The sequence below is a fragment of the Perca fluviatilis genome, chromosome 16 (assembly GCF_010015445.1).
Source record: "Perca fluviatilis chromosome 16, GENO_Pfluv_1.0, whole genome shotgun sequence".
Classification (NCBI taxonomy): Eukaryota; Metazoa; Chordata; class Actinopteri; order Perciformes; family Percidae; genus Perca; species Perca fluviatilis.
The window spans coordinates 13,917,441-13,933,651 of NC_053127.1; the positions used below are offsets into that span (position 1 = coordinate 13,917,441).

Consider the following 16,211-nt stretch of genomic DNA (forward strand, 5'->3'; position numbering starts at 1 on the left):
GTGGTCGCTTAACTTAAGTACTGTATGTTGTATGCAATCTACAGTATATATCTTATGGAGGATTTTAGGACATGTTATCATTTTATATTGGGTGTCATTTTACTTAGGATTAAACCTGCTTGACTCAAGAGATTTGATTCAAAGCACGTTGAAATAAGGTTAAAGGGTATTCAGTACCATTACATGACAATTAAGACATTGGTACATAGCGATCAATTTTATTACATTATTGGAATATAAAAGGTGCACAAGACAACTTCAAAGTGATAATCTTTATTCATTAAATATTTCATATAGTTTCAGACAATTAGTACGTCAGTTATAGAATCAAACAGCATCAAGGCTTTGGAAAAGTTACATCCTTCAGTGGAGTGAAATCTGTAAAAAATCTTAAGCTGTCTAATAGCCCCTCTAACTTTATAGCTCTATACCAATCCCCCCCTTGAAACCAAGTCCCAAACTAGAAAACAAAGGCAAACAGCCAAATATTTAAATCCAGCAGTAATAATTCATATGCAACCACATTTCCCCTGTGCAGGGGCAGACAGATGGTTAGCAGAGTATGGCTCTAAAGGGGCACAGGGGCTTTCAGGTCAGGTGGGAATTGAACCATCAACCTAGAGGTGGAAAGAGGAGCTCCCTAGTGTTATTGGCAGCATTGCAGGCCATCTGTTAGCTCTTGAAGAGAATTGTCTGGCAAAAATTAGCCTATCCCCCCCCCGTCTATTCTTAACCTAGCCTTGACCAACTGCCACTTTTCTCGTTTCAAAGTCATGATGTCTCTCTCTTTCTCATGGGTGGGCCAAATTCTCTGGGCGGACAAAGCAGAGAAAGGGGAGGTAACCTTGCTCCTTATGACCTCATAAGGAGAAGATTCCAGATCGGCCCATCTGAGCTTTCATTTTCTCCGAGGCAGAGCAGGATACCCAGGGCTCGGTTTACACCTATTAGCATTTCTAGCCACTGGGGGACCATAGGCAGGCTGGGGGAACGCATATTAATGTTAAAAAAACCTCATAAAATGAAATTTTCATGCCATGGGACCTTTAAGTACATAATAAAGAATATCTCCTGAAAAAAATGAATCAAGTAAAAAAAAAACTTTTTTCTAAAGAGAATTTGTGTATGAGGTATGGAAACACATTATGACTCACCTGTGGTAAATCACAAATGAGAATCGCCTGTAATAAATTGTCTGTGCTCATTTAATTTGGCCTAATATATTAGACAAGCAAGAAAAAATATGTTCCTGTCTGAACCCTGATTCTTTTTTCTTTGTCACCAAAAATAAATGACTGAATGAAGATAATAAAAAGAGACCTGAAATGATTTCATGGAAAGCAGCTCAAAGGAAAATTACATGCACGAATAAATACTCCATATTTATTAATCTGCATAAATGACACTCAAACTAAACGTCTCAACAACAGCTTGTCCTACAAGTTGTTCTGCAGTGTAAAAATATATTTTTCTTTAGCCTCACCTCTAATTAATTGAGTCTTGGAGGAAATTTGTCTCATGTATTTATCAGGCCAGCACTGTGCATAACAAGACAAAGGCTAAAAGTGTAGCAGTACTTTTTTTTTTTATAGTTCCCAACAAGAATCAAAAAAACATATTGTCAGATAGAGGCTGTTATAGAGGGTGTTAAAATCCTGCAAAATAGTGGCCTTCAATTTACAACTTTGTTGGAAAATGGAGGCATTGAGGTTGTGGGTAAGAACGGTGGTGCAATCCCTGAGACAATAACGCCTCGCTTTTCCTTTTGCCCTCTGTCACTGACATATCTTTCAGTGCCTATAAGGGCCCAGTTCATTCAGAATGCAGGATGTGCCCTTTCAGCGCAATTCCCCTGGTCTCAGACTGAGTTTGAGCCAGGAGGATGAGGGACATCAGATCTAGCCAAAACCTCCACATTTTACAGTGCTGTGTCACAATACCAGAGACAGAAGAGAGAACAGATGAAAGAGGAATGCACTCAGGTTCAGGATATAGCCAAGAGATAAAAGAAAGGAGGGAAAAACACAGAAAAAGAAGAGTGTGATGTGGTAGGGATAGAGAATACTAGGAGAAAGAGGGTGACTGACAGGAGAGGGATGTAAAGAAGGGAAAGGGCAGAAGGGAGGAATATGAGAAGTAAGAAGAGGAGGAGGCAAAAAGGGTTGAGAAGTTGGGGAGTTGGAGTAAGGTGAATGACTGTGAGTCAGTTTAAGGTAAGGGAGACCGTGTGAAAAAAGGAGAAACCCATAACAAAAACAGTCTGTTGCCTTGACAGCTGAGGACCACAGCTGACTGGAGGGTCAGCGCTTCAAGACAGCTGTAAACAAACACAGTGCTGGGTCAGCGACAAGCTGATGGGATCAGATCCGTGTGATAAATATCTAATCTCAGGATGAAGGGATCAGGTCTCTGTGTTAAACGCCTGACCCAGGTTGGTCTGACTAGCATCAATCTGAAAACGCTCGCAGATAGGCAGAGGAGGGAGGGCTGGTTGTGGTCAATAAGGAGGTTAAAATATCGGAATTATGTCATATTGAGAGCCCAGGTGAAACTTGGATGGCACTGACTAAAATATTTCATTATTCATCGCCTGAAATGTAATCCCTAGGTCGACTAATATATATATATATATATATATATATATATATATATATATATATATATATATATATATATATATATATATATATATATATATATATATATTATAGTCGCTTGGCAAAACCGTCTTTGTTCTACTTTGTGTGTATTCATGTTCTTCTGGATTGTGCCGTTTAAAGTGTATGTGTTGTCAGGGAAATAACACCTTTATACTTGCTCTTACAAAAAACAGGATATTAGCATTGTTAAGATTTCTCACTGAAACAAACCTGCTCATTAGTTTTGTTGGCCAGCAGCACCCATTGATCATACCAGCTCATTAACTTGTAACTAGCTCATTAGTTTGTAGCTAATGGACCTCACCTGTTCCACTGATGAATGCTAACAATGCTAACAAGATGGTGTCAAATAGTAACCCCTCCCAACCCGTGTGTGTGTGTGTGTGTGTGTGTGTGTGTGTGTGTGTGTGTGTGTGTGTGTGTGTGTGTGTGTGTGTGTGTTGTATGTATGTATGTATATATATATATATATATATATATATATATATATATATATATATATATATATATATATATATATATATAAATAAAAGCGAAACTTAAAAATACTGCAGCACCCTGTAAAGAAGAGTCAGGACTGAAAGGTAATATGAAAAGATTCTTTGATTTATAACTACTTTCTGTGAAAAGGGGGGATTAGGAGACCTGAGGGATTCAAATTATGAGATGACAGCTTTGTCATGTACCCTTTTATGGATTATTGAATTACAGCCATTTAAATACACTCAAGATGCCTTACACTCAAGAGAGGCGTTTCATTCCAAAGCACACTGAGCTTTTGATTGCTCAGAAATGTCATGTAAAGGTGAGCCTGATTCAAGAAAAGAGTGTAAAATACTTTTGTACATTAAACATTTTACACTTTGTACATTCTGATGGGTGATTGCAATAAATGCAACAGTAGAATTAAAAAAGAATAATAAAATAAGCTTCCTAGTTTGCTGACATTAAAGCAAATGTCAGGAGCGCAGGGGTCAGACCCACAACGCTAGGAAAACAGATATGAAATAAATGAATTATATTTAAAAAGGACACAATCAACTATTTCAAAGGTCTACGTGTTTCTAGTGCTTTCATTTAATATACATGTGTGTTTGCTCCTAGTTGTAGGTGATATTATGAAATGCCAAAGTAGTTTCCTGAAGTATACCGTATAATCTCCTACAACTGTCACATGCGCACAATTCCTGACATTGCCGTTTATGGAAACCTAAGTCGAGTATTCCTTCAAGTCCGACATCATCTGCATAAGTGATGTACACTAGATGTCATACTCTTTCATTTTCCCTGCTGCTCTTTATGGCATACTACCTGTGAAAGCAGGGAAAAGAATACCTGAAAAATTATAATTATGAACCCAGCTACACTGACAATCTTACAGCTTATATACCTGAAGCACAGGTATAGACGGGGCTTGAAAGGTTACGTTAATTTCCTGCATGTGACCTTTCATCCGCAGCAGGTAAGTACAGAGGAAGAGGGATCACCAGGATGCACAACTGATGCACAATAATTAGCGAGATACTGAGGATTATACTGTCGGAAGGATAGAGGGTGGACAGAATTGGAACAAATCGAGCTGGAGCAAATCCACCATCAGTAAAACACTGTTGTGGCAGTGTTGTGGTGGACGGGCTACAATAGAGGGGTAGGGGTTTGTCACTGGATTGGACAGGCTTCATTCATTTTTCAATGTACTGTAATGATTGTGGCAGGGATGAGAAAAAGTTCATTTTTCATTCATCAAACGCTTCTTCTTTTTTAAATTGACAGTGAAAAGCAACAGGATACAAAACATGAATAGTAAGAGGTAGCGGACTGCTGAAGAATTACACTTCTACAGCCTTTTAAATTATACAGACTTTTAACTTCTTATAATAAAATACTACCCTAAAATATTTACCATGGGGGAAAGAAAATGGCAAAGTAAAAGGAAAAATGTTCAAACGTCGATAAGAAATTTAAATAACACAAGGTTTCATAGAATTGAAGCTTAAGGAGATCGTCAATATGTCCCACCATAAGTACCCACCTGGTAAATATCTGATAGGCTGCTACTCCCTGAGTCGCTGGCGATACTGCATCCTGATTGGCTGGGAGGCATGTGCATCACCTGCTGATGGGCGTGGTCTGTAAGGTGCATCTTATTAAGGTCAGCAGGAAGCTGTTCAGACAGACAGGATGTAGTAGAGAGAGAGAAGGAGAAAAACAGAGAAGAGGATATGAGTTCAATAGGGGCAAACTCGCACGCACGCACGCACGCACGCACGCACGCACGCACGCACGCACGCACGCACACCTGTTTCATCAGCCTGAAAGCCAAAGCTGGTTTGGCTCTGTTTGACATGTTATACTCCAATAATTAACAAAGACGATGGAGGAGAAGACACTTCAGACAGCTGTAAATTATGATCCAGGGCTGGAGGTTGATATGATTTCTGATACACGGGAGGGTTGGAGGTGGGAGGCTAGTTTTATATTTTTGGAGGGACCTTAAAGCGAATTTCTCCCATCTTGCGTGGCTGTCTCAATAGGACGACACGGCTGGCTGATTTCTAGGCAGACAGCTTACATGTGCCATGTGTGCAGACTGAAAAACCATACGTGCACATTCATACTTTTTTAGAGCCGCATCCAAAGGCACGCAAATACATAAATACCATACACAAATCTGTTCATGGTGGTCAATTTGTTTACTTAAGGATAATGGAAGAACATTTGCACAAGGCAAAGTCTTAGCATCAACACAAATAAAATAAATGTTTCTATTTTGTTATCACTTCTACCCGAAGATTGCACACTCCAAAATTCCGAATTGCATTCTCAAATAAACCCCTAAGATTCAGAAAGAGACAAAGTTGCTTGTTAAGCAGCCAACTGACTTTTAAAAACCTGTGCGGGGGAGGAGGGTTTCCACAAAGAGGACAACTTGTAAACTGCCACAGAGCCGTAGAACCGGTGACAAACAGGTCACCAGATCAATACATAACTACTGTCACACAACTTTACAGCATGCGTTAAACTTAGAATCACCGCACACACTAACAAACTGACCACACATAACCTAATCATTGTAAAGTTAACTATTTTCAAAGTCCAGTTTAAACAGTAAAGCTAGGTAAGTGATTAGAATGCGTGATTATGGCTAATAATTTAACAAATTTTGTGAAGATTTATTTGAGCATGCTGCTTGAGTTGGCTGCTTTTGCTGGGTATTGCTGAGTAGTTGTTAGATCACTGCTATTGTACTGTAAGTGGTTGCAAAGATGTGGCTAGGTGGTTACAGTTTTTATAGTGGTATTTGTGTGTTTAAGTAAATAGAAAAATAATATAAAAAGAGGGAGAATGAGCGTGGGTTTGAATGTTTCAGCACCATTGAGAGAGAGAGACTGAACATTACACTTATTATGAAGTGATGATACCTGTGCATCCTAGTTATAAGTCTTCAATTCGCATTAAGTTCAACCTACAGCATTGCACCTATCTAACTTACAGTAAAGAAACACATTTCCATCCCCAGTTTGTGTGCTGGTAAAAAAGAAATCAACAAATCCTGGTGTAATACTCTATCTTCTCTTAATTAACAAACTCATTTACACCATCAATTAATTGTAAACTTGGTATGGGAATTCATAGTACTACCATCTGGGTGTACTACATTGACTATATCTCCAAATACGCAGCACAGGACACCTCAGTAAAAATGTTACACAAAACATAGATCCTCCACTTAACTCACAATAAAAAGAGTTCTAAGAAAAATGGTGTGAGCCTGACTAAAGTCTTACTAAAGCAGAGCAAAGCGATGCTAAAAAAGATTCAGAAGCCCTTCACAGCTGGACACATACTCAGTCAACATAACGAGGCACCTTTATCCAGTGTGTACAAGCATGGCAACCAAAGGTCAAGTTCAAGTTTTACTCCCAAATTTAGCAGGTTTAGAATTATAATAACTACATTATTCTCTACTGTAAAGCAGTGAAAAAAAGAACTGGTCTACTACACAAATACACGATAGATGAAGATGAAAGGAAAACTAAATAAGAGGTATTTCTACAAAGGCTGCTGCTGCAAACAATATTTAGAAACTGATTGAGGAGGTTAAAAATGGGATAGACTAGAAAGCGAGGCAGCTACTTAGTGCTCCCTCTGCTGTAGAAATAATGCAAACCTCTAATTCTTAAGTCTTACCAGTTTGAATTGGGGCAGTGTTAGGGTGAGAGAAGATGTCCTCCTGCGACAGGGTGCAAACCTACAGAACATCAGACAGTGCTCGCCGTCCGAACACTTAAACACTCGCGCTAACACTTTGCACAGGCAAAGCCACACCAAGCCAAACTGAAGCTTGGAAGCTAGCTAAGGCTGCAAGGAACCACGGTGCCAACATGCAATATTAAAGATGTTGAGTCTGGGGGTGCTGCACCCTCAGTACTCTCTTCTAATAGGCATGTTGTACTGTACGACCCCATCGGCACTTAACCCCCCACTCCCCCGTCCGCCAAACCCACAGGGAAACAGCATTGAGGGGTGGAGTTTAAGAAGTTCAATGACTTGATCTTAATGTGTGGCATATTTAAGGGGAACACTCAATTTAATGAATTCATGTACACTGGATTTACACACGAGCCTTATCCATTTTAAATTGTTTTCTTTTGGACCTTGTTTTCACAGTTGTATTAACTTTTTATTTGGTCATTTTCTTAATGTCTGGACTAATGGGGATCCAATAAAGTAAACAAATAAAATACCTATTTACCACAAAGTGCCCTACATTTACAGTCGGACAATTTTTGAGTCTCCAATTTTTAAATCTCCAATTTTCTGAAATCAACAGGCAGGTGTACCTATTATTTAACATCCACTATATGTTATTCCTACAGTCTGGGACAACATACTGTCCTAGATTTGTTTCCATTTGTACATGGCCACCTCTTTCCCTGAGCAAATAATAAGAGAATGGACTCAAGCCTATAATATATGGAGCTGAACACTGCAGTGAAAGCAAAGGCAATTCAGAGATTGACTTGTTATGGATGCACTTATTATTTATTAAGGTTATCAGCTGGCATAAAACTTTAATGGCACATTTTGTTTGGACCAACCCTGGCCATGGGAGGAAACCAGCATTATTAAGACGAGTAGTCATTCATTCACAAGATTTATTCGGAGAAATTACACAGCTAAATATATGACTTTGTCCAGTCCCTTAGTCTAGCAGAACAGCCCAACAGATTCACACAAAGAATCTGAAAATTCTGCACACACACACACACACACACACACACACACACACACACACACACACACACACACACACACACACACACACACACACACACACACACACACACACACACACACACACACACACACACACACACACACACACGCACACACACACACACACCCTATGTTATTGTAGTACACCACTTAAATATTAAATACATTCTGAGTCCCTCTGTTTGTCTCCATCACTCACATATAGCAATAATAATTAATATGATTAGCAAACATCTAAACAGTATGATTCTATTTTCAAAGTGTGCGACTGAAACATTCAGACACACATACTGACTCACAGATCTCTGACATTAGTTCAAGTGTGACTGATGTAGTATTTAAGTGAAATCCATTTCCCATTAGGTACGGCAGTGTAATGAATTGTGTGTTTCACTTATTAAACCGCAGGCAACACCTAATCCTAGACTCTTTATGTTATTGACTTAATCACACATATACACAATTACAATTCTTTAGACTCATCCCCAATGCTTGCTGTTGACCAACACTCTTTACTTCTAGTTGTGTTTCTGGGGGAATAAGGGGCAGAGAGTGATTGTGAATTTCCTCACAGGTAAATACCTATTGATTTTTGTTTGATGGAGCAGTTGTAACCTAGCGATGATGAAGCTCCCACCCTGCATCCATCTTATACATTCACCTGAATCTACATACATAGAGACAGAAATGAATGTGTCCAACAGCTGAGTCGATCAGGACTCAGGGAAAAGAAGCACACACACAAAGCTTACCAAAAGAAGATACTGAAATGATAAAAAATATGGCATATGATCAAACAGCCAGACCTTCATCTCGTCATGATCATAGAGTAAACGAGAAGTTTGGGAATCCAGCAGCAACATTTCTATTGGCTGTGAGTTTCTGATACTGATGGGTTAATCGAAGGCGTGCAACAGTGTATTGAGGATAAACGGATGTGATTCTTTTTCTCATTGTATTAAGAATGAGAATTAGGATTAGAGAAATTAAATATAAATGTGTAAGGTTCCTTCGGCTGTACAATTCTATCACGTCAACGAGAGGGCACAATCATAAGAGCATCGAGCTGGCTGTAAATGTCATGTCGCAGTCAAACAGACCGAGCTTACACAACATTAAGCACTTACAGAGTCTGATTAACTCCAGAGAAACGAACCTATCATCTATTGTAATAAGGACGAGAAAAGATTCATTCCAAGAAAGATGCTGCAGCCAGAGAGGGTGAAAATCCACAAGGAACAAGCCTGGAGCTGTCACAACATCAAGTTGTTACCTAGTTTGGCGGCTTATAAATGAATAATTGGCTGTTGTGAACACAACTGGTAGGGCTGGTATATTTATAATACTGTTAACAATGATGTGTGTAAACGCATTTACTTATTCAGTAATCATCAAATCACCCACTAAGATTATGAAGACTTTGTGGTTAGAACTAAACGAAATTAGGCTATATCGGAATAAAAGCTAGTTTTACTAAAAGGACATATTTAACATTTCCAATATGTCGTCCGAGACCATCAAGCTAAAACAATGTCGTACAGTTCAAAGCAGTTTACCCGCCAAATAAGGATCCTTCCCTCCATCTAAAAGCACATTAACCGACATAAAAAACAAAAAAGGCCACTCTGCAGTTTTTGGCAAATTTTATGACTTTTTGTATCTTTCTGTAGATAGACTCAGGTCCCTGAAATCAAAACAAACCAGTCAGATCATATTAGGGTGAAATCTTCTTATTCCTTCTTGTATAAAACCTAACTCGGTTTCACTTATTGCTTCCAATTTCAACAATGAGATTAACAAGCTGTGGGCCTGAGTGCTCCGTTCCCCCCATTTCCTCAGTGATAAAATGGGCTATAATGCCCAGACTGGCCATTTGGCTACACAGACAAGAGACTGGGTTTCCCAAAGGCATTTTAGTGCTGAGATAATCTTTGCTACATTGTAGGTCAATGCGCAGAGAGATGTTTTGGGAATGGTTGTTGGGAAACCTTGAAGACATTAATGGATGAGGCCTGGTCTGTCTATTATTATAATCTGCAGTTGGTTGGTTGAGGGTCCCAGAAGGGGCCACACCATTAAAATTATTTTCAAACAGTGGTGCTACTTTACCTTGAATTACGTTTTACATTCATTATTAGTTAGGCCTAGTCATTTTCTGACCCAATATTGTTGAAGCTCAGGCAGAGATACCATTTAATGACTTAATGGCAGGACACACCTGAGACTTCACTAAACCACTGGTAATCAGGGAGAAAGAGAGACCTCTACACAGACAGATACCTAGACAACGACAGATCAGAGACCAGCTAATAGAGGAGGATAAGTAAAAAGATTTATCAAAAGAGATGGAGCATGACGGAGACGTGCACACCAACATAAACAATGAGACAAAAAGAAACCAAAGCAAGAGCGAGAACAACACATTAAAATGAATAATAAAGAGGACAAATGGCTTAGCTAAGTAATTAAAGAAAATGTGATGAGGCTGATGAATTCTGATGAGGATGATAATTAAAGTGGGTTCAACAAACAATGACACAAACAAAGCCCAATGAATATTTAAAGACGATGCTGTTGTATTTGCCGAGAGAAAACTAAATGACAGTATCACAGGTGGGAGAGGTATTTGTTCAGTGTATCCAAACGGATGCTGAAGTGTAATAAAATAAAGATTTTTGGGGTTGTTCATTTTGCTGGTGATCACTGGGAGATCCCTGCGTTTTAGCTAATCTATATGCATACTTACGAATGCACAACAGAAATGTGGCAGAAATTGGTGAATTCATGTGTCCCATTGTTCACAAATCCAAACAGATGCCAAGACCCAATAATCTATAATCATGTACTACATGGATAGCGTATTATGATAGTGCTAAATATAGATATAAAAAGGACTAGTGCTGACCAATGTTGATTCAAGTATCATTAATAGCTCCCCAAAATACTCAAAATTCTACTGACTGATAATGTGGGAATAATAACAATTAAGTCCTGTTTTAAAACGGGCTTGGCTTCACTACTTATAACCCCACAGCTGAGTAAATACAGGCATGGTAATGGATGGTGAGGTCACTGGTGGGGTATCTGACATGAACATGGCCAGCCTGTAGATGTCAGCAGTGACAAACTTGCCTTGACATGACTTGAGTGGTACGCCAAGCAACACAACCATCAATCAGCAATGAAGTAAAAACTAAATGAGCATGTTAAACTATGCAAGTTAACGTTTGTGTTGAGGTGAGAAAGACAGTTTTTTTTTTCTAAATAGAAGCTCCAGAGAAAAAGGAGTTCATTAAATTCCATAAAATGCTTTCCCACTATGCATTTAGAGCATAATTACACACTAAAACAGGAAAATCTAGCTGTTAACATATGCCTTCACTCATAACAGCTGTCCTCATGTGTTAAGTTAGCTCCCAGCGCAGGTTGTTACACCAGAAACCACAGACAGCAGCAGTTCACCTCTGTGAAAAGACACAATGTAGCTGCAGTCTTTTTGATTTGTCTGCTCTCGGAGTCGGCTTTGCATTGTCTCTTTCCGACCGATCTCACCTCTTCGCTTTGATTATCTTGGTTACAAATTCCCGTCTGCAGTCGATCTCCATGTCCAGTGGTTCACTCCCTCACTACAGCCTCCGCTCTCCAGTTTCCATGTCACTATTCCAGTCTTACTTTCTGTCAATTTCTCCTTTGGCCTTCATCCACCTTCTGCCAATTTTTTGGAGATATTTTCTATTCTTGCATTTCTTTCCCTACTGGATCAAACCCCCATTTCAGCTCCAACACGCAATACTGCATCAAAGGGAACAAGTAGGAATGAAATGACTGCAAGGAGCCTCATCAGACTAGCCAGGTGAGAACATTGGCACTGCTGTCTGGAACAGGACACACACACACACACACTTTGAAGCTCCAGATTTAGCCCTGTAGCATTGCAGAAAGCTTTGATCAATCAAGGCCACTTTTAGCTTGGTCGAATGTCGTAAGAGGGTGACTGTGTCAGGAAAACGTGCACATTCATGAGCAATACGAGAGAAAAATACATGCATGTACACACACACACACACACACACACACACACACACACACTTATTCACAAAGGAACGCCTACAGCAACCCATCCAAAAATGAATACACAACACAAAATCATGCCAATCTACACACACAGATAGAGCATATTATCCGTGAACTGCGCTGCATCTGGGCTTCATTCAGTAAAACATACACTGAGCTTACTGAATAGGCTTAGCACACAGCAATGCTCCACTCTATTACTGGCAAGTCCGCAGATGCTTGGATTAACATACAGTGAAGGGAGAAAGATGGAGATGGGGAGAAAATAAAGGGACCTGAAGTGAATATGACTGAGTGTAAGAGAGATGGAGAGACAGAGAGAGTGTAAAAGGGTAACAGTGAGAGGGGCAGAGTGCAGCATATGATTGAGACTGGATTGTGTGTGTGTGTGTGTGTGTGTGTGTGTGTGTGTGTATGTTAGAGAGAAAGAGCAAAGGTAGGGAAAGTGGGAAAGAGTATATAATAAACACAGAATTGACAGCAAAAGGTGGAATGAGGGTGAAGTGAAAGGGAGGGAACAAATGAAGATAAAAAGTCTAAAATTTCTCTTAAGAATCCAATTCTACCTCAGTCCAGACTACCATATCTCTGGCACAATGGCAGTGTGTGTGTGTGTGTGTGTGTGTGTGTGTATATACCAGCTGGGGAAAGGGGAGATGTAATGAATTGAAGCAAGAATTGGAGGTGACAACTGCGAAGGCAGACATGCCACAGAGAGAGGGAAAAAGAGAGAGAGTGGGTGGAGTTAGCAGGGGACCACACAGGAGATGAGGACTCAAATACTGTCAAGCAAAGAAGACACACACACACACACACACACACACACACACACACACACACACACACACACACACACACACACACACACACACACACACACACACACACACACACACACACACACACACACACACACACAGAGCCAGACCTACTTTGTAAAACGTGTCTCTTACTTGCAGTGAATACCTTAACCAAAGTAGAAATGTTTGTTAATTATGCATTCATACATTCTACTGGGTCACACATTTAGATTAACCCTAGTTAAGGGAATAAACACCACGTGTATAAGTATAAGCACTTGATCATGCATTGAGAAGAGTTTGTCCAGGAATTTTTACCCTACCTATGCAGATTTCCCCCATGATTGTGCAACGTGTTTGGCTGCTAAAAAAACAAGTCAATTCATAGTTCAATAGGTATACAGAAACCATGCAACTCATTGTACCGGGAATTTGACAACTAAATTAAACAATGTCTCAGCCCCCTGCTGTGAGTAATGTCTCAAAATTGGCTGCATGCTCATTCATCCCGCATGGTCTTTACCACTCATTCAGTTTTCTGGTGGCTTACAAAGTGAATAAGGTAATTAGAATGGGTCAGTACCCCTGCAGAGTCAAGTATTTTACTCTGGAGGACTGAAGGTATCACAACCAGGCTTCAGTGGAAATTCCTTTCTTTAAAGAGTGTTAAGTATGATTTATGGTTCTGCGGAGGCTCCACGCAGAGCATGCGTGTTTGTGGCAGCAGTTAGCAGTCGGTAGTTGATGCCGAACAATGTTACACTGGGAACACACCACCAGCGTAAGTGTTGCGTAGCGTAAATAAGTGCCTGAACGTGCAACCTGGCCTTTCACGCTGGATGCGCATTTCTACGCGCTGGTCACAAAGCGACCCTTCTCTCTCTGTCTCTCTCACACAATAAGAGACAGGATGAGTGGGGAAAACTGTGGTAATTGTAGCCTATACAGTATGTGGCTATGTTGTGTGTGTGTGTGTGTGTGTGTGTGTGTCTGTCATTCTGTGTCCGTCCGTTGGCCTCTCTCTCCATGTGCCTGATCACGTGTCTCGCTGTGAGAAGACGAGACAGCCAAAATCACCGTAAACCTGGCCGTTTTAGTTTGAAATGTGTTTATTTTGGTATTATATCCGGCTGCCCTGTGGTCTTCCTGTATGTGATTACCTGCCTGGCTTCACACATACGCTCGTGTATCGCGTAAAAAATAGAGGTGACGCCGAAACTATCGCTGTGGCGCGGGCATACGCTGACACTACGCGGCCGGTGTGGCCGGACAGATTGGATAACACGGGCTCCAGTATTTTTAATTTGTACTTCAGTAACTATTTTAAACACTAGCTGTCAGTATTGCATATTGCATCTTTAATTAATGGGATGCCCCCCACATCTTCAGTATTGGATGATGAATGTCTCCATTGGTTTGTAAACAGGGTCAACGTGACATCATGACTTTGCGTAAACATACACTTTCTAAAGCCAAGTGGCGTGTTATCTGTATGCATTTTGAGCTTTCCGCATGTATGTCTACGCTGTATTGACAATGAGGACATACGTCATGGTAGCTTGCTGTCATGTGACGATTTGGGAGGTGTCCTACGCTATCGGTTGCCAGGGGCAACAATGTAAGAGCTATACAGAGACGGATCAGGAAAGACGGCTCGAGGAATTAGCATCATGACGAACGGGTTGGATTTACGAAAAGAAGAACAGGACGGTTGGGTTTAGGAAAACAATGACGGGGTTGGGTTTAGGAAAAGAAGAACGGGACGGTTGGGTTTAGGAAAAGAAGAACGGGACGGTTGGGTTTAGGAAACGTGACACGCGGGACACAATCCCCGGTCTCCTGGGTGAAAGTCCTGTGTTGTCAGACCCATCCATCAACCCAACCAAACTCCCTATGCAGATTTTCGGGCTTTCATACTACTCGCTACGGCGTAAATTGACACGCAATCGCAAGGTAATCTAAGTCAATGGAGGCCAAACGGCGTTGATAAACACGCTAAAAAGTTATTATGAGTCTTCATAACACTCCAAAATGGCATACGAATTGGCGTGTCATACGCCACTTCTTGAGATCAGTCTGACAGGGTAATATGCTGGTCCAATCAAATGTGTATGTAGGGTTTCTAATATAGCGAACTTGATCGTGTACACAGAACAAAAGTCTTTCTTTTGTTCTGCGTGTGTGTGTGTGTGTGTGTGTGTGTGTGTGTGTGTGTGTGTGTGTGTGTGTGTGTGTGTGTGTGTGTGTGTGCGTGCGCACAGGAAGCTGCAAGGCGTCTCTGTCTGGGCCCCTGAGGAAGGTGGGCCACGGCCAGGTCTGCCGGATACAGGAGGGAAGGCTAAACACTTGGCTTGAATACTGACACGACTACTTGTGCATGCACACACACGTATGTGCACAGACACATACAGACACATACACCTTAGTACCTCCCGGCTCCCCTGTGATAACAGATGCTTCCTGCCCTGCAGCCAAACCCACACTACTTCATACATACAAAAAAAAAAAAAACACACATGCAGGGGGTCCCTGGCACCCATACAGGTTGACACAGAGGCCGGGTAGAGGGGCAGCCCCACCCTTCTCCTGTGGTGTTTTTGTAAGTGTTGTATCCTGCTTCACTCTTCACTCACCTCAGCCCAGACAGAGCTCACTACAATTCTGGTTCTATCGGCAGGACAGGAAATTAACTTTACTTCCTGAACTCCAACGTTTATCAGAATTTTATTATTTTTCCTGACAAAAACTATTCTTGACAACAAAAGTAGGTCAGAGCAACTGCTACATATGAGCCTGAACTGGGGCTAATATGGTTAAACAAAGCAACTCTTTCCATTATGGTTTGAATTTATAATCATTTGGCTGCTTTTGTCGTGAATGTCCCATGCTGCTGCCAAGATGTCTCAACATGACAGTCTACAGATGTGCATTTATATGTTAAAAATAAAGTATGTTAATACGTGTAATAAGTGTGTTAATGAATATTCAGTGTAAAAATGTGAATGCAGAAATATGGTTATAATAATAGTTGACTTAAATTCAAACCAAAAGAAATGCCAGGATTGCTTTTTCTTCACTGAAGCAAGCCTGCAAATAGCAAGTGTATTTGTAGGTTAGTGCAAAGAGTTATTTGCTTTAGAGATTGGTTGGTCACTTCAATGTGTGTCTCTGTGTAATTCGGCATTTGAAAGAAAGAAAAAAAGGGTTTAGTGGTTTTGCATGGCTAAACTGACCAACAGATCTCCTTCTTGCCTGACAGCCTTTGTTTTCATACCACACATTGTCTGCTTCCCCCATACTCTCTCTCTCTCTCTCTCTCATTGTTTTTCTTTCTCTTTCTCACACATTCACAAACACCCACAGAGCAATCACCATCCATGTATTTATAAATGCCCTT

At 40.5% G+C, this 16,211-nt stretch overlaps 1 protein-coding gene across 1 annotated transcript in view; it reads right to left on the reverse strand.

Annotated features, from left to right (window-relative positions):
• Nucleotides 1-16,211, reverse strand: part of rapgef6 (Rap guanine nucleotide exchange factor (GEF) 6) — a 156,711-nt gene that overhangs the window by 50,408 nt on the left and 90,092 nt on the right. The window contains exons 7-8 of the mRNA XM_039777963.1: nt 4,693-4,824; nt 4,040-4,050 (exon numbers count right to left, since the gene is read on the reverse strand). Of these exons, the coding sequence (XP_039633897.1) occupies nt 4,040-4,050; nt 4,693-4,824 (143 nt within the window). The remainder of the gene's footprint in view (nt 1-4,039; nt 4,051-4,692; nt 4,825-16,211) is intronic.